General features: G+C 42.1%; 2 protein-coding genes across 4 annotated transcripts; both read right to left on the bottom strand.

The window, feature by feature from the left end:
* Positions 1 to 705: 705 nt before the first annotated feature.
* LOC118214874 (ras-related and estrogen-regulated growth inhibitor-like) lies at positions 706 to 6,100 on the bottom strand. 2 transcript variants are annotated; one of them, XM_035395146.1, is made up of 4 exons: positions 5,821 to 6,100; positions 5,495 to 5,551; positions 5,279 to 5,352; positions 706 to 3,584 (listed from the first exon to the last, which is right to left on the bottom strand). In XM_035395146.1, exons 1-4 carry the CDS (start codon positions 5,930 to 5,932, stop codon positions 2,850 to 2,852), a joined length of 978 nt encoding a protein of 325 aa, XP_035251037.1. In that variant the 5' UTR covers positions 5,933 to 6,100; the 3' UTR covers positions 706 to 2,849. The 2 variants fall into 2 exon arrangements, with proteins under 2 accessions (XP_035251037.1, XP_035251038.1); XM_035395147.1 differs by having other exon boundaries at positions 5,830 to 6,100.
* Positions 6,101 to 7,221: 1,121 nt separating this feature from the next.
* Positions 7,222 to 17,197, bottom strand: LOC118214832 (cytochrome P450 2K1-like). 2 transcript variants are annotated; one of them, XM_035395090.1, is made up of 11 exons: positions 16,587 to 17,197; positions 16,087 to 16,156; positions 14,528 to 14,731; positions 13,477 to 13,636; positions 12,684 to 12,833; positions 11,936 to 12,093; positions 11,341 to 11,526; positions 10,245 to 10,386; positions 9,926 to 10,107; positions 9,520 to 9,661; positions 7,222 to 7,530 (listed from the first exon to the last, which is right to left on the bottom strand). In XM_035395090.1, the coding sequence occupies exons 3-11, from the start codon at positions 14,720 to 14,722 to the stop codon at positions 7,343 to 7,345; spliced, it is 1,503 nt and encodes a 500-aa protein (XP_035250981.1). In that variant the 5' UTR covers positions 14,723 to 14,731; positions 16,087 to 16,156; positions 16,587 to 17,197; the 3' UTR covers positions 7,222 to 7,342. The 2 variants fall into 2 exon arrangements, with proteins under 2 accessions (XP_035250981.1, XP_035250980.1); XM_035395089.1 differs by lacking the exon at positions 16,087 to 16,156.
* Between the last annotated feature and the right edge of the window lie 243 nt (positions 17,198 to 17,440).

Here is a 17,440-nt window from a genome sequence, read left to right as displayed (position 1 = left end):
CACCGAAAGGGAAGGAGAGATTACAAGAGATACTAAATGCAGCTGGTGAACAAGTTTAATTTTCTCACGTCATCAGATAAAAAAATGAATAAATAAAATGCAATAAAAGCACAATTGCCGATAGCAACCTAACATGTAAAAAAAAACAAAAAAAAAAACACTGCAATATCGACCAATGCCATCCAGACCAACTGCAGTAACAGGATTCAATTTTTATCAGTTTACAGACTTCGTATAAAAACACCCTCTAACTCATGCTATCTTTGAGATGATTCAGAACTCTGAAGCTGAGTGGTAGCGGTCTTCTCCCGAGCTCATATTAAAATAGTCCGGAACTGCACTCTTGCTTCCTGTTTGGAGCTGCCCCTGGATCACTGTCCGTGGTATTTTTCCCCTGGCTCCTCCCAGGCCTCCACTAGGACACACAATCTGAAGATTTGTGAGACAGTCCAAGCACTTACAGGAAAAGCTCACTCAAAACAAGAAAAAAAGCATAAATAATGATAATCTGCTTCTTCCTGTTTTACACAAGGAGAGAGGAAGTCTGGAACCATGGTATAAGAGAGTTGAACAATATTAGAAGTATTATTTAATATTGAGCTTATATCTCATAGAATATCTTCCAGTTGCTTTTTAAAATATATTAGTCATTTCAGTGAAAGCAGTTGGTAGATAAAGGAGAAATAAGTATACACAAGCAGTAAGTGAACTGGTCTGAAACAACTGAAGAAGATATACTGAAGGTTACGCTCCTTACATCAAAGCAATTTTACACAAAGCCTCTTCTATACAAAGGATACCTACCTGTGTGGTGGGATATCTGGTTTCAATAACTATGAATTGTTCCAGTGGGACTCATTAAAGGCTCTCTTTGTATCATCAAAGACCCACATTAACTTAATCGTCTGTGAAATATGTACTGCACTCAAAACTGCACAAATTACTTAAATTAAACTCGCATATTAGTTGGGATCACATTACAAGAAGACTCATATTTACTTTCTCTAAGACAGAGTGTCATTATGGCCTGTGGTGGCCACCATGATGAGGTTAATAAATACACAGTTTTAGTGACGCATTAAAAAACTAAATAACCTTGTGGTTAAATCTCAATCTAACTTTAACAAAACAGCCACCGTAAATCGCACAGGACTATGTCTGGGGCCAACAACGCCGAGCAGCTCAAATCTAAACACATAAAGAGCACTGTGCATCCAAAAAGCACACTCCTGCACTAACCCGAAATTCCCTCCACTATTACTGGGTCACAAACGCAGGGTTTGTCCAAAGTCACACATACTTGACAGGAGGAGGGTCACACCCAAGTCTGCATAGCACGTCTGCTGACTAATGTTTGTGTGAAGAGCATTAGAAATTTGCAAGCATGCTTATGAAGGGCATACATACAAAAGGGCCTGTATATATTTTGGGTTTTGCATACAAGGAAAACATATTAGCCAATGCATGTTTTCAGCTTTTCAGCTGAGAATGCTACATCAGCTTATTTGCCTAGGCAACCAGACAAGCATTGTTCCATCAACAACTTAGCCACAATATCCAGCTAATAAGAATATACCACAGAGATAGCTGAGCTACAACTACAGTAACAAATTCTTGGTTGAGTTATAAATAAAATGAATCATTTTTTTGTATTTAGCTAGCTAGGGTTTTAAGATCATTATTTATGTACTAACCAATCAAGCTAGGATAGCTAATGTTAGCCATAATACTGAGTGCAGTCTGTCTTCCAGAATAACTGATCACTAACAGATGCTGCAATGCAGATACACTTCATATGTAAAGTCACATTTACTAATCTTTTTTAGTGAAATGGTTTTCTTGATTTTAAAAACCCACTTGAAATGCCATTCATTTTAACATATCCGAGGCATGAGGACTAAAAAATAAGACATACAATTTTATAAATTGCTCAATAGCTATGCAAGCTGTAATTTGACGTTAAGATGCGTGCATCTTACAAACAGGAAATGAGTAACCCTGTTCAAGTAATCTCATGCTCATGGTACAGCTCAAAATATCTTGCTCAGAGGATTGTCCAAACATTTTTTATGCATGTCACTTCAAGGGGATCCATAATACACTAATATAAATGTCATTCAAATGGATCAGTACATTACAACCCAAGATAATTATTTTTTAAATACAACCGTCACCTTAAAATGAACACTTGTAGAATCAGGAGCCACAGACTGCTCATGTTGCACCTTTACATCCTCTAAATGCAAACAAATTCCCTTGTATATCTCTTGCTGTGCAAACAGTTTGCAAGTTTTGCTCCGTCAGATTGAAATTATCTTGGGTGGCAGTGAGAAGAGAGTGATAGATCACTCTAAAATATTTTTCTTTCATTTGCTTACCATGAAACATGTTTTGATTCTACAAACAGAGTCTTTTTGCAGATTTGATTAAGATTTGATTCAACAAGGCTTCATTTGAAACGGAAGTCTATGATCGAGGAAGATGCAGCAAAGATTCCACTAAAATCTCTGTGACAAAAGAACGATAAAATGAAATGGCATTTTTAAAAAGTGAGTCCTTCAGTGCCTTTTTCTGCCGTTGTAACCATATCCATTGCAATATTCGATGGGGGATGATAGAGATGTGATTTGATTTGACATGTTCTTGAATTAACTCACTGTAGAAAACAGTTCATGTGGGAGTGAACTGCACTGCAAATGAGTTCATTTTCCCGACACAAAGAAATTTCTTTCTTTAGCAGTGTCAGGCCTGAGAGTGAAGAGCAAAGCGTTCGATGAGCAGCTTATATAACTCAATGGTTTCTTCCTGTCATTGAGTGCTCCTGTATTCCAAATGCATGGCCTTTGCTTTCAATCCTGTGGGAAGTCTCTGAAGGAGCTGAAGCTGAACCTGTGACCAGAGGGGCCCAGCACAGAGCTGGAGCTCAGCACAGATGTAGGGCCCAGCATGGAGCTGGAGTTCAGCACAGAGGTGGGGCCCAACATGGAGCTGGAGTTCAGCACAGAGGTGGGGCCCAACATGGAGCTGGAGCTCAGCACAGCGGTAGGGCCCAACATGGAGGTGGAGTTTAGCACAGAGGTGGGGCCCAGCATGGAGCTGGAGCTCAGCACAGCAGTAGGGCCCAACATGGAGGTGGAGCCCAAAGCGGTGGCGGAGCCCAGCGTGGTACTGGAATGGATCCGGGGGATTTTTTCCATCAGCTTGGAGACGGCCCGCCTCCTGAAGGAGGTGGGAGAGGAGCTGAGCAGGTGGACCATGTCCCTGCAGAGTGCGTGGAACACTGCCGCTGTCTCGTCACAGCCTTCCCGAGCAGAAACCTCGTGGAACCGCAGTTTCAGGCCTTTGGATAGGTTCTCCCCATCTTCTGTGGTCACCATGCGGTCAAACTCCAGGTCCTTCTTGTTGGCAACAATGACGATGGGCGGAGGCTCCGCATTGCCCTTTCTGGCTGCGGAGTGAACGTGGTTGACCAGGAAACACAGCCGCATGACCTCGTTGAAGCTACACCTGTCTGTCACCGAGTACACAATGACGAAGCCATCACCCCACTTAATCTTCTCCTCAATCAGCAGAGCATCCTCCTCCTGGAAGAATAACACCACAAACAAACCAGCTTCTTACAAGCTGAGAGGAGGAAAATATTAAGATTGTGACTTTTGAAAAATGATTAAATTGTAGGAATCCTTTTAACATATCCGTTTACAGTATAATCGTGAGAAGAAAAAAAAACTCTTTCAAGTGATAGTAAGAAGGCTGAAAGAACAGGGGAATTCAAATTCCCGGCCAGTCCTTCCTTGGCCCATGTCATTACAAAGCTTTCCCAACACACTGCTTTTGAAAATGGTGCCGCACCATACGTGATGACATAACGTGCTCACTGCTTGGCAGGTCAGTCGGGTGGCTTTCTGAGGACTCAGAAAAAATATTTACATATTTATTATTCCCAGATTTATACATCTGGCAGTTTTCCAACTTTGACTCCTCCACCTGGGGCATCTACAGGCATAAAAGGTGCATCATTCCATCTAGGTGCGCTACCCGTGTACACAGGGGTCGGGTTGAGACAAAATGTGCACACAAACACTGCAGTCACGGTGATCACATATCAACAAGGGCCTGGGGGCCTAGTTATACCCCCAAATACCCAGCCAGCCGTTTTGAAGCCTGGGGAGCAATGTGACATTACAAGATCGGTGTCCTCTTCTATGGTGCCTCGAATTTCCTAGCGAATAAAAGAGAGAGCACCACCTAAAGGATACCACTGTGGCAGCAGCTGTGTCTGTGTCCTTGCATGTCTGTAATCACCAGGGGACCAGGCATTGACATTAACCCTGCAGCTCGCAGATGCCAGTGGTTACCGCTGGAGGTACTGCAGTTTATTTAGGCTCTGGTGCCAAAAAGCTAATTTCCCCATTAAAATCCATTCAAAACTATGAATTTACCGAGCCGAATTACACCATTTTGGACAATACTTTTAAATTCTAAAATTTATTCACGCTGAACTAATTACTCTCCAGGGACCAATATTTTTTCTGAATAAGATTTTTTTCACTCTTTAGGTACCCAGTGTTCACACTCTGGTACCAAATAAAAGCCCCATAGTCAAACATGGTAGCCTCCATGAACTGGCTTCTTGCGCTAATGAGCAGATCCCATAGGAATCCATGGAACCAGTAAGCTGAGGCTGACCCCAGTCCTTGTAATTCTCAATGGTAGCAACAAAAGGACAGTGCTGAACTGAACTGAATGCCTGGGAAATGACGGACAGCTCACAGGTTATCCCTCGAAATGAAGAGGCAGCAACAGCGATGTGGGTGTTGTCAACACAAGGTTTCCTTTTTATTAAATGAACCAGACTTTTATTTGGTATTTCAGAGTGGCAAAATTGTAGGGAAGGGCTTACAGGGGCCATTTTATATATCAGATATAGGCCTAAACAAAGCATGGCAAACTGATTGGCAAACTGCATTGAAGGGGAGATATAGTATCACAGTCAATGCAGGCTTATTATTATAATGCAATTTTATTTATAATTTTATGAATTTTCAAGAAATGTGGAAACCCTGTATATAACAAGGTTACAATGAAAAATATCTAAATGACTCTTTGAACTAGACTCACCACATAGAAAACATGTAATTTAACAATTACCCTATTTTTCAAGCCTACCATAAGCTAGGAGGTGGCACAGTATATAAAACTGTGCTTAATTTATGATTGAGGACATATTTGTAAGGACGGAACTGGTTGAAAGAAACAAACGACGTGTTGTTCTCACCTGCCCGGCTGTATCGAGGATTTCAAAACGAACCATGTCTCCACCTACAGACAGGTCATGTCTGTAAATTGTTTCTGCAAATGAATACATTTACCAACAAATTAAACCAGAAGTTTACATTGAACCCAATTTAACGATTACTCCGATACCAGTTAAAAATGCCACATCCACACTTTAAACAACACGAACATTTTAAGATGAATTGTAAACACGTACCGAGGGTCGGGTCGTACTCGCCAATAAATCTCTTGGTAATGAATCGGACAGTCAATGCTGCAGTAGGAACAGAGTAAATTATACGTGAAAAGTAGGCTACAGCATAACCGGTCAATATAACTGCAAAATTTGTAGGAAATCAGCTTCAATATAGGCTAATGAAATGCAATAGCTATGATCATAACCACGTATTAATTTCGTAGTAATAGTCTACAAACAACAAGATTAGCGTCATTCAGAATTATAAGCATTTTAAGGTAATGAAGGTGTAAATATTGTAATGATACACTACCCTTTTTCTAATTATCCTATTTCATTTTATTTACCTGTCTTACCGACGGCTGCTTGTCCCAAAATCACTATACGGACTGTTTTCGGGGAGACCAAACTCCCGGCTCTCCTCAAAGTTCTTGGCAATGTGAAGTTTGTAGTCATCATTATTCATTTTTATTATGAGGCTTTCGGAGCGATCTTGGCTTTTAATCCAAAAATATGAACAGTTTATTCCCCTGCTGGTGTATGGATAGAGTGAACTAACATATCACGAGAGTGCGCCGTTCGTCGCTACCACAAATGGCATATGGTCTGAAGTTCTGAATCTCCTCGAGTTAACGGAACCGTTTCGCGGAAGAAGCAGTTGTGGGGGCTGGACGGCTTGTAACTAAGCTTTAGCATGTAATATGTGTTCAATTAACACAAATGGCCTTTCCAAAACAAGGATAATGTGACCGGGCATTGTAGTAGCCTATAATGATGATTGACGGTCTCAAAACAGACCCTAAAACCTAATGAGATTAGCAAAATACAGATATTGTAAACCTTGAAGAGCACGTTTTCACTTTCTGGAAAGTCTCAAGCAAAACATCAGAACAGTGACGTCGATATTTAGACATGAGTCCAAGATTTTCCTAATTATGAATATACAGCACTAAAACTTCAAGGCGTCATGCTGGTTAATATGGAGGGATTATTCTGACTAAATTAAATAGATGATTGAAAAAAGCAATTGTGAAATGCCACAATAATGTATACATTTCTTAATTTTGTTATAATTCTCAATTCAAGAGTTTTCATACGTTTCATATTTATATCAATTTTTGTGCAGAGCTACTGTCCTTAAAGTTGCTGTCCACCATGTCATATTGCGGTATCTGCCCAATTAAGAAGACACCTTTTCCGCAATGACAGTTCTTTCTCTAACAGCTGTTAACTCAGTATCTACACTTCAAACCACCTAATTTTCATCATAATACGTTGTTAGTTAGATGTGGTCAAACATAGCGTTTACCCTGTCAGGCTAAAATACGGGGGAAGTCAATCAAATTTCTTAATTTCCAAATATGCTTGTCAGAGGACAAAATCTGCTTCAGATACTAACCATTGCCAATTGTGCATGGCTCTATGGAGCTACTGGCCTGACTTTACAGAACTAAAAAGGAAATAACCCCAACCCTGCTAGGACAGGTCTGCGCAATAGTCAATAGCAGCCTTACATGCAGAACAGTTCCTAGACTTTTGGGGGCCCTAGACACAGTGCCTAGTAGAAGGGCTGGCTCTGTGTACATATTTTACACTCCCATTTGCAAATTGCTCGCGGCGGGGGGGGGGGGGGGGGGGGGGGGCAATCCAGAGGCATTCAAGGTAGCTACAGCAGCCTAGAAAATAATCTGATGACCACCATGTACGAGAAAGTGAAGAATCCTGCAATAAGGAGAAAAGAACTCAGCTGTGGAGGGTATGCATTTATTAAATCAAGCAGATGCTCGTGACGAGATTGTCTTGCAAACTTTCACAATAACAAACGTGAAAGATTTTATTAGGTTAGGTTAGGCACAGAATACCAGAGGTTTAGGCCGAGGTCCGGGCACACAGCCGATGTGTGGAGGGCTTTTTGACGAAGCACGCGACTGGGTTCAGGTCCAGCGCATCCTGAGACACGCCTGGCGGTGGCGAGAAGCGGAACCTCTGCAGAAGGAAGGTGAAGAAGAGGAAGAGCTCCATCTTGGCCAGGCTCTCTCCTGGACATGCCCGGTGCCCTATGAGGATCGCACAACCACAACACGTCACACAACCATGGTGGAAAAGAGACGGCAAGGGAGACGGAGACACACTGCCCAGAGGCCTAGCATTCTGCTCTCAGTTCTACCAAAAACGACTGCCGAACACATCAATTTTGCGGCTATATGCGGACTCTGTACCTAAATTTAACATCAATTTCTACAATTAAAAATCACTGCAATGGTTCAGGGACCAGAAACCAAATTAGAAGAGCTAGACTTTGATATACAGAAACGCTTTCAAGGCCACTGTGCCTCATAAGACAGCATCTGCTGCCCTGTCTGAATAGAATTCCTCAGCTCCTGTTGAATGACCACATTCTCTTCAGATGCTAAGATGTAAAACCATGGGGCCAATTTACCTGAAATAACTTAGGACACATTGGGTAGCATTGCTTTGGAATACAGCTCATTTACTTTGTGAGCTAAGAGTGTGTATATCGTTTCTTGTAACTTGGCTTCATTTTAATATCAATACTTTTAATTGCAGGCCTAGATTTAGCAATTTGTTTGAATTAATGATTTATAGACAGTGCTTTGTATGCGTGAGTAACTTGAGACTCAAAAAAAAGTTTAAACATATTTCTTTTTACACCGTGTGTTATGAGCAACTGATAATGCATATAAATGTATGAGAGACATGCATCCAAACACATACATTCCAGCTCAAAGAAACACATAGGCATGGACTCGGTAATTTTCTCTTACCTATTTTTATATAGATGTTTTTTTAAATGAGATGTACACAATAAATCTGATAATTGTATGTCAGTAGAGGATCTTTGGGCCTACCTAACATTAATTTAGAAACCTGGAATTTACAAGGTAGCTACATTAGCCTAGTTAAAAAGCAGTTAACAGACCTTTCCACAGCGGTCAATCTAACCGTTGTCACTTCCAGAAAATTGATAAATCAGCAGTCATAAAAATCAATATGCCTCCCTCTTTGTGACTTTTCCTAAACACAAGTATTGGACATTCTGATAGAATGTGAATATCAATGAGCCTGGGTAATCGAGCACAGAAAATCATCCAAATGCCCATCCCTAGAAGGTTTTCACCTGAACTCCAACAAATCACACCTCATTCAACAGCTCAAGCTTGCTGAGCTCCCATTTGAGAGAGGTGTGCCAAATTAGGGTTGAAATGAATGCTCCAGGGACAGGGTTGGTTAACACTACTGCAGAGACTCTTTATGCAGTTAGAAGGAACTTTGACTTTGCGTAATCCAAGAAATTGTCGTATGGGGTGAAGTGACGTATGGGGGCCCACTCAGTCATAAGGACTACATTAGATGGGACAAGCATTCGGTAGAGTATAGAGGCTTTGCTCGGAGACTCACACATTCTGACCCCCTGTGTATACTGGGGAAAAGTACTACATGTTCTAGACCCACTGCAACTTAAAGCACTGAAAACCAAAACTGAGGAGTATCGGTTCAGAGATACAAAGCAGAACCTGACCACATACAGGGCCAAAATTTAATACAGCCCAGAAAACAACTACAACTAAAAGTGATAATCCTGATGTCTTTTCAGGAGAGAGAATCGCAGATGGGCCTTTTCTATAGTTACGGAGGAGGGAATTTAAGCACCTTTACACAACTACAAAGGACAAAGAGTATCACAGCCCCTTTCAATTATACATAATCCAAGCATCTACTGTAAAACTACAGGGGAGACAATCAGTCCCTTCATAAAACAGCATTACAGATGCAGTTGCAGAAAGAGAATGGAAATACATGTACCCTTTACATGTACCTGTAACTATAGGTACATACTCTAGGCCTTCATGTTCTCTCTACATTCACCACTGGCCTCCTGGTGAAACCGTAAGCCTACAGACCTTGGCACATGCTGAATAGTGTGTCTGTCCCAAGAATCAAAACCTGTGGTCAGGAGTCCAGATTCTTGCATTGGCTGATGACTACAGAGGTTTGCCATGCGCTCTGCTGTGCATGTGCCGTACCCACAGAGAAGTTCAGTAAGGCATCTCTCCTGGTGAAGCAGCCCTTTTCATCCAGGAAGTGGCCTGGGTTGAAACTGTGGGGGGTCTCCCATTCATCTTCATCCCGCAACACTGATTCCAGGGACAGGAGCGTTTTCGTTCCCTGTGGTGCACACACACATCCAAGCATTTTTAAAAATGGAAGGGGGGGGGGAGAAAAAAAAAAAAAAAAAAAAAAAAAAATCAAAGCTTGGACAGTTGGAATCCTTACTGTGCCAGACATCATAAAAATGCACTGCACAAAGAAAGGCTGTGTGGAGCCTTGTTTCACAACATCTCTTTAAACCAGACTAAATCGAAAGGAGAGAGGGAGAGAGAAAGGGAGGAGGGAGGACAGGGAAACGGACATGAGGGGAAGGGAACGAACCTTCTCAATAAGGTATCCCTGGAAGGTGACATCAAAGGAGGTGGTGCGAGTGATCATGGAAACGGGACTGCCAAACCTCTGGATCTCATGGATCACAGCGTTTGTGTAGGGTAGGTTCTTCTGGTCCTTGAGCCGAGGTTCCCGGTGCCCAATAACTTGGCTCAGCTCCTCCTGAACCCGGTCTATACGCAGAGGCAGAGGGAGCGAGAGATTCATTGCTGAAATCACTTGTTCTAATCCGTGTTCCCAACTTGCAAGAGGGAAGTGGTATACTTGCACGTGTGTATGCATGTATGGATTTGTGTTTGCGTGTCCCCACCCTGTATATCGGGGTACTTGGCCATCAGGATCAAACCCCAGACCAGGCTGATGTAAGTGGTCTCCGTCCCTGCTACAAACAGGTCGCTGACGATACCAAGGAGGTTGCTGTTAGAGAAGTAGGAGCTTGGCTGGTCTGACTCCTGGAGGGGAACAGGTAGAATGGACTGCATTTACATAGCGCTTTTATCCAAAGCGCTTTAGGTGGAGGGCATGCATGAAACCGGTTAGCTCTGCATTGCTCATTAATTGAAAGGCGCATTATTCAACGCGCGGCAAACGCACCGCGCATTCACCGCAGGACGACGGCCGTAATTTTATCCGAGAAGCGCGTGTGCCGGTGCAAGGTCTCTCTTCCACTCGCAGCGCCCGATTTAACTGAACAAGGTCACGATGCGTGCATGCGTTTGAATTTGCATGATTTACGTAGAGACGCGTGCATGCGTTTGAATTTGCATGATTTACGTAGAGACGAGTGCACGCGTTTGAATTTGCATGATTTACGTAGAGACTCGTGCACGCGTTTGAATTTGCATGATTTACGTAGAGACTCGTGCACGCGTTTGAATTTGCATGATTTACGTAGAGACTCGTGCACGCGTTTGAATTTGCATGATTTACGTAGAGACGCGTGCACGCGTTTGAATTTGCATGATTTACGTAGAGACGCGTGCACGCGTTTGAATTTGCATGATTTACGTAGAGACGCGTGCACGCGTTTGAATTTGCATGATTTACGTAGAGACGCGTGCACGCGTTTGAATTTGCATGATTTACGTAGAGACGCGTGCATGCGTTTGAATTTGCATGATTTACGTAGAGACGCGTGCACGCGTTTGAATTTGCATGATTTACGTAGAGACGCGTGCACGCGTTTGAATTTGCATGATTTACGTAGAGACGCGTGCACGCGTTTGAATTTGCATGATTTACGTAGAGACGTGTGCATGCGTTTGAATTTGCATGGCTTTTCCCTACTGATAATGCCCCACATGATGCCCGTCTGTGAATAAGTGTAACGTAATTAAGATTCGAGGCCAAGGATGAAACAGGGCTAGGTTCACCCGAGTCCCGGCCCCATTTCCCTCGGCCCTTACCTTGAGCTGCTGCAAAAGGAAGTCGTCCACAATTCCCCTGCAGTCCTGGGGGCTGAAAGTGTCCTTAAACTGCCCCACCAGCACCTTCATCTTCTCAGTGCAGAATCGGTAGTTCTTCAGTGCCTCGGACCGATTTCTCAGTAGCAGACCACCACACCAGGACAGCCACGGGAATACGCTGTGCAGCTGCAGTAACCACCCAAAAGCCAAAATAAAAAATAAAAAGCGCATTTTTGTAGTTAACTCCCTTCTTGATATGAACATTAAGAACAATATTGTTTAAATTCTCAACTAGACATCCACTAAATGAACGTAATGTACTGGTTAGAAGCAAGTTTCATTTTATAATTCCCAGAGCTCTGCAATAGTGTTTGCAAACACCCACTTATTCAAAATATTCTGGGGGGGGGGGGGGGGGGGGGGACTGTGAATGCTTGGCGTATATTCGAAAGGAACCAATTTACCAATTTAGCGGCAAACCGAGGAACCGTCCCTGAGGAAACAACTTTGCCACTTGGGTGTCCTAACATCACAAAGCCAACATTTATTTTATTCATTTTATTTTTTTTTACACTAGGATGATTAAGGCGAGTACCAGCATTTCAGCAGAACTAATCAAGTCTATAGTTTGCTTTAAATAGGCAAGCATTTCCCGTAAGGTGGGGTCAGCGTCGTCAAAGCGGTCGCCAAACAGGATGGTGCAGATTATGTTGGAGACGGAGGCATCCAGAAGCTCGACGTCGAAAGGCTCGCCTGAACAGAGAGAACAAGCCAAAACTTGAGTTTTTTCCCCCCTATAAGTCCCATTATCGCCCCTCAAGAAGTCAAGACACTTTTTCTTGCATTACCACCCCTTTTTTTAAAACCACCCCAATATGAAATACTCAGTTGTCACAGTGGTTCCTGACTTCGGTCCTGAACATTCCCCTGTGTATGCTGGTTCAAACAGACTGATGTACATCAATTTAATTGATTCACAACAGTCAAATTTGATCAGCTACATGTTACCTTTTAATACAATTGTTCCCAATATTGCACAATAATGTATGTTTACTCAACATGGCTCAGGAGGTAAGACCGATTGTCTGGCAGTCGGAGGGTTGCCGGTTCAAACCCCACCCTGGGCATGTCGAAGTGTCCTTGAGCAAGACACCTAACCCCTAACTGCTCTGGCGAATGAGAGGCATCAATTGTAAAGCGCTTTGGATAAAAGCGCTATATAAATGCAGTCCATTTACCATTACTCAGTGTGGTTTTTTTTTGGTTAGAAACACAAGACCTTCATTTACCTTTGAATGAAATTAAGGATAAATGATAACTGAATCCAGGCTCATTTCTCTCACCCTTAAACTTCTCCAGTACCTCGATGAAGTGGTTGCATTCCTTGATTATCACCTCTTCCCCTGCTGCCTTGCCCATTCCAAAGTTGCGCAGGCTGCCAAGACAGAAATGCTTCATCGCCTTCCAGGATTTTCCATTGGCAAACAGAACACCTGGGAGAGCGGAAGAACATGAGGCACAGAAACGAATGCATGCGTACTTTTATACCGTGCAAAAGAACTGCAGTCTAGGAAGCAGTGTTGGACCACTGTTAAGCTAACTGGCGAACACCGTTTTTCCCCCAATCACCACTATGGCAGGCGGCTAGCTGCAGAACCGTTCCCAACTATGCTACATTCGTTTAACGGCTCATCGTCATCTGGACAGCCTTGCAGAGACTGGCCGCTATTGGACGGCTGCAATTCTGAGCTGACGGCAGGCCCTTAGTGGCCAGCCAATGGGTACAGAGTAAGGGCTAGTCACCTGAGGCCAAATGCATAACACAGTACAGGGACTCTTGACCCACTGGTCATAGTTAGGAAAAGTGGTATTCAGTCGGTGTGACCACGTCCTGATGAGCATCTACACTACATCTATGTATAGATTTTATTCACGTATTGTTTTATAGATGGTCGCTTTATAATGCATGTTGTTTCACTCTCGTGCACATTTTTACAAGTTAGCTAGGCAAACTTGTAAAAAATAAAATAAAAGTACAATTGTACTCATTTCAAAAATCAAAGCTTGAAATAAGAATATTTTCCTGAGCACTATGTTTGCAGAGCACACAAGTAGTTAAACATGTCAATCGTATACCTTGTCCATGGAACATTTCTCTAAAGATGACAAGCATGTCCTTTTCTTGGAACTCTGAGGGGCTCAAGAGGACCTGTTTGACTGCCTTGTAGCCCGTCACGATGACCACTTTCTTTGGGCCGAGGTGTACAGTGAAAACAGATCCGTATTTCTTAGACAGCTGGAGAGGCCAAAATTATTATTAGGGCTGAACAGCAAGCTGAAAATACAACCTAGCCAACATTCCACATATTTTTGTTTTGTGTCTGTGTGCGTGTGTGTGTGTGTGTGTGCGCGCGCGCGCGGTGTGCGAGTGTGAGAGTGCGCGTGGGTGTGTGCGAGTGTGTGAGGGGGGTTAAAACCTTTTCCCACCCACTGTCCTGCTGGCGGGACGCTAGCGCTTTGTAATTAGCACAGGATCCTAGTGCTATGAAAAGCTGAATGAATATGTACTGAAAGATTAGACTCGTCTTTTCGGTCATGGTCATTTAAAAAAAAGAAGGAAAAAAAAGCCTGTCAAATACAATCCAGGTACTATTTACGGCAGAGTTTTCAAAGTAAAATCTTAGAATATGGTGTTTCCCGACCTTCAAAGCAGCCTGGTATGTATGGTCCAAAAATGTAATAAACCCTTGAAAACTTTATATCCTTATTCACCACAAGGGTCTAACAAACAAATATAGTCACTTTGTTTTTATTAGAAACCTAGCCTAATCCAAATCAAGATACTGTCGAGAGAACAAAAAGGGGGGTGGGTGGTAAAAGGTTAAAAAATATGGAGGTAAGAGAACATGAGCAAGTTCTAAGGCTCCAAATTATTTGGACAAGCAAACCTTGTAACCGACAAGGATCTTCATCTGCTATTTTATTCTGTTGGTCTCTTTTCACCCCAGAGGATATGGAGTAATGAAGCTTTTGTGTTCCTTCCATCTCTTTTATTTAAAAATGCATTTTAGCCATTTGTTTTATTTTAGACCTTACTTTCATGCATTTTTGGGCTGAAAAACTACATGAAGAGTGCTGTATATTGTACAAATATATATTTTACACTCCATATTATTTTGGTCCTTACTTCATGGGTACAGATGTTGAACCTTGTGAGGTCCAGATGGAGCAGGTTCCCAAGGAGGGGCAGTGGTCTGGGTCCTGGTGGGAATTTTGCACACCCAGGGGTGGAAGAGAACAGGTAGAGCACATACAGCAGAGATGCCACCCCAAAAAGCATCAAGGGCAGGGGGATCTGGGCCACAAGCTCCAACACAACCATGGCACACCTCTGAACGGAGAAGGTGGAGGTTACCCTCCGGCAAACATATTTGTTTAGCTCACACATCACCACGCCACATTAATACTTCAGCCAGGTCACTGCTTTTCATTGAGGGTGAGGATTATATTCAAACAAAGCTTCAACAGCAGCTACCGCACTTTTGTCAGTGTGTGCGTATATATTATATATATAATGCATTTTACTAAAGTGTTTTATTTGAAAGCATATTTTCACACGTTCTTGGGCTACAAGACATGCAGGCCTACATGAAGTGCTGTATATAGAAATTGTATAATTATACATTTTACTCTCCATATGATTTGGTTCCTTACCCCATAAATAGACACGCTGAATCATTCTGCAACTGACCACACATGCTTTTGGTGCAATTTTGCATCACATCACAATCTGTTTTAATTGGAATGGATTGTGTGGCAGCAATTACAGAAATCCAATTAGTTCTAAAATTCAATAGGCCACTGAACAAAAATGAGAATGTGGTCATATCATGCTTAACCAGACCTGCCAACCTTAGGAAAATATTCTGAATACCACAAGTGTCAGTGTAACACTTAGTTCACATGCTTTCGCTCCACTTCGCTTGGCACGCACACACAAGCCTTTCTTCATAATTCTAGTTTTGACTGTTGAAGTGATCAGGTAAAATTGTATAATTTGACCTGATTCTAAAATATCACTTGCACTGCACTGGGCTATATTATGATATATTTAAGTCAAGTTTGAGTACACCTGCTTAAAACAATTTGTTCATGATTCATATTTCATTGTGTGCGCTTATACAAACTGATAACCAGAGGTGGGTAACCCAGCTTCAAAGAGTAAAAAGACTGACCATGTATTTGTTCCACCACCATGCACTAAACCAGCTGATTCTAATAACTCTTTAGCAATAACTGAATCAGTTTATATAGGCATACATCATATAGGCCTAATGAAAAAAATAGTATGCAATTGAAAAATTATCTAGGAAAGTAGGCTTTTGTAACTAGAGTTTTAGCCAAATTACCTGAAGTGGGTCGGGGAGGGGTTACAGAACCACAAGCACAAGGTCGTAGCATCTGGTTCAATCCGAGGGATGTAGTTCAAATATCGAATAAATGTACGGTATTGTTTTGTATTAATTGGTTGTTTTCTGTAATTTATATTATATATATATAGCGTAGTTTCAGCTGGCATTTCGTACCTGCCTATTTTGACCAAGAATTGCGTGGTTGGTACACAAAATCCGTGCAGGTTGGCAGGTCTGCTTAACGAATCAAAAGGTGGGGGGGGGGGAGACTGCTTAATTTTTACAAAAAGCGAGAAGTATAGGCAAAAAGGAAGACGTTTTAAAATGGACTTACTTTACGAAGCTTCAATGTTGTAGCCAACTCGTAATCGAATCAACCTTTATTTGGCATATCCATAGGTATTCTTTAAAAGACCAATTTTGATCATGGCTACTGTTAATTAAAATCAAGACTGCCTTAAAACAGTCCAATTTAACAGACTGAGCGGGGTTGAATAGAAATCGTAGTTTACACGACTCTCACAGCATCACTTCTGTATGAAATGTGGACAAAAATAGCTGAATAAGGTAGCGTACTTCAGTTACAAGCGAGTATCGCCTCGAAGAGCACAGAAAAGTAGTCGTAACTTAAATTCACAGGAGATAACCTATGATTCGTAAATTTTATTTACCCAATGCACATGTGACAGTGGGAGAAGTTGAGGTAGACACGCGAGCGAACGTTACGTAGCGAACATAACTCATTTAAAGGACACGAAGGCCCAAAACAAAAATAATCATTATGTCACAGTGAAGACTAAGCTAACATGTAGCGGTTGTTTAGGACAATCTTACCTGGATCGTTTCACGCACGTTGTTGACACGACTGCTCTTCTCATGCTCTTGAAAGCACGCAGTCAGTCGAGTCGGGATTTGTGGGGTTGTTTCCAGCCGTTACAGGAGTAAATTAATCAAGCCAGGGTCGGTGAATATAGCCCTAGGCCTACCTGTGCCACTAACAATTAGCCTAATTCAATTATGATTAAAGACACGGAGTCCGATATAGGTATCGTTGGGTTCTACCAAGAAACAATTCACAACGATGGTAGCATATCAATATCAGTCAGTCAAACTTGATTTATATAGCACGTTTCACAAACAATTGTCACAATACTGTCGTGGATTTTACCTTCAACGGAGGAAAATAATTTAATCGGGTCACAGAATAATTTAGCAATACAAATTTTACAACTTGGCCAAATAGGAGAAACCGTTCAAGCACTAATTTTCAGAGTTCGAGAAGAGAGTCTCAAACTTCTGTTTACACCTCTCTCCTTTATATCTTTCCAACGGCCCTTAGACAGGTCTTGGTATGTATGTGGGTGTAGGTGTTGCTCCTTATCAGAACAGCTTGTTCTCTTTTGATATTATTCACAGATGCCAGTGGTCTCTAACCCTGGTCCTGGAGAGCTACAGGGTCTGCTGGTTGTTTTCACCTTAAAATCAGTACCCAATTGAGACCCAAGACACCAGGTGAGTTGAGTTAACTGTGTAATCAACTGCTCTAATTGATTCATGAAGTGCAGAGACACTATGAAAACCAGCAGACCCTGTAGCTCTCCAGGACCAAGGTTGGAGACCACTGGTATATGCACTTTTCAAACGCTATCGATCAAGACATGACAAGTTACTTTTAACTACGATTTACT

The sequence above is a fragment of the Anguilla anguilla genome, chromosome 16 (genome assembly GCF_013347855.1).
Source record: "Anguilla anguilla isolate fAngAng1 chromosome 16, fAngAng1.pri, whole genome shotgun sequence".
In the NCBI taxonomy this organism is placed as follows: Eukaryota; Metazoa; Chordata; class Actinopteri; order Anguilliformes; family Anguillidae; genus Anguilla; species Anguilla anguilla.
The sequence above is the reverse complement of the archived record's forward strand: the minus strand, read 5'-3'. Positions and strand labels throughout refer to the sequence as shown.

Coding starts and splice junctions, on each gene's coding strand:
- LOC118214874 (XM_035395146.1), bottom strand. CDS start 5,932: ATGATGACTACAAACTTCACATTGCCAAGAACTTTGAGGAGAGCCGGG. Junction 5,353..5,494: donor CGAGTACGACCCGACCCTCG/GTACGTGTTTAC, acceptor ATTCATTTGCAG/AAACAATTTACAGACATGAC. Junction 3,585..5,278: donor TCCTCGATACAGCCGGGCAG/GTGAGAACAACA, acceptor TTATTCTTCCAG/GAGGAGGATGCTCTGCTGAT.
- LOC118214832 (XM_035395090.1), bottom strand. CDS start 14,722: ATGGTTGTGTTGGAGCTTGTGGCCCAGATCCCCCTGCCCTTGATGCTT. Junction 12,094..12,683: donor GGTACTGGAGAAGTTTAAGG/GTGAGAGAAATG, acceptor CTCTCTGTTCAG/GCGAGCCTTTCGACGTCGAG. Junction 11,527..11,935: donor TTAGTTCTGCTGAAATGCTG/GTACTCGCCTTA, acceptor TGGTTACTGCAG/CTGCACAGCGTATTCCCGTG.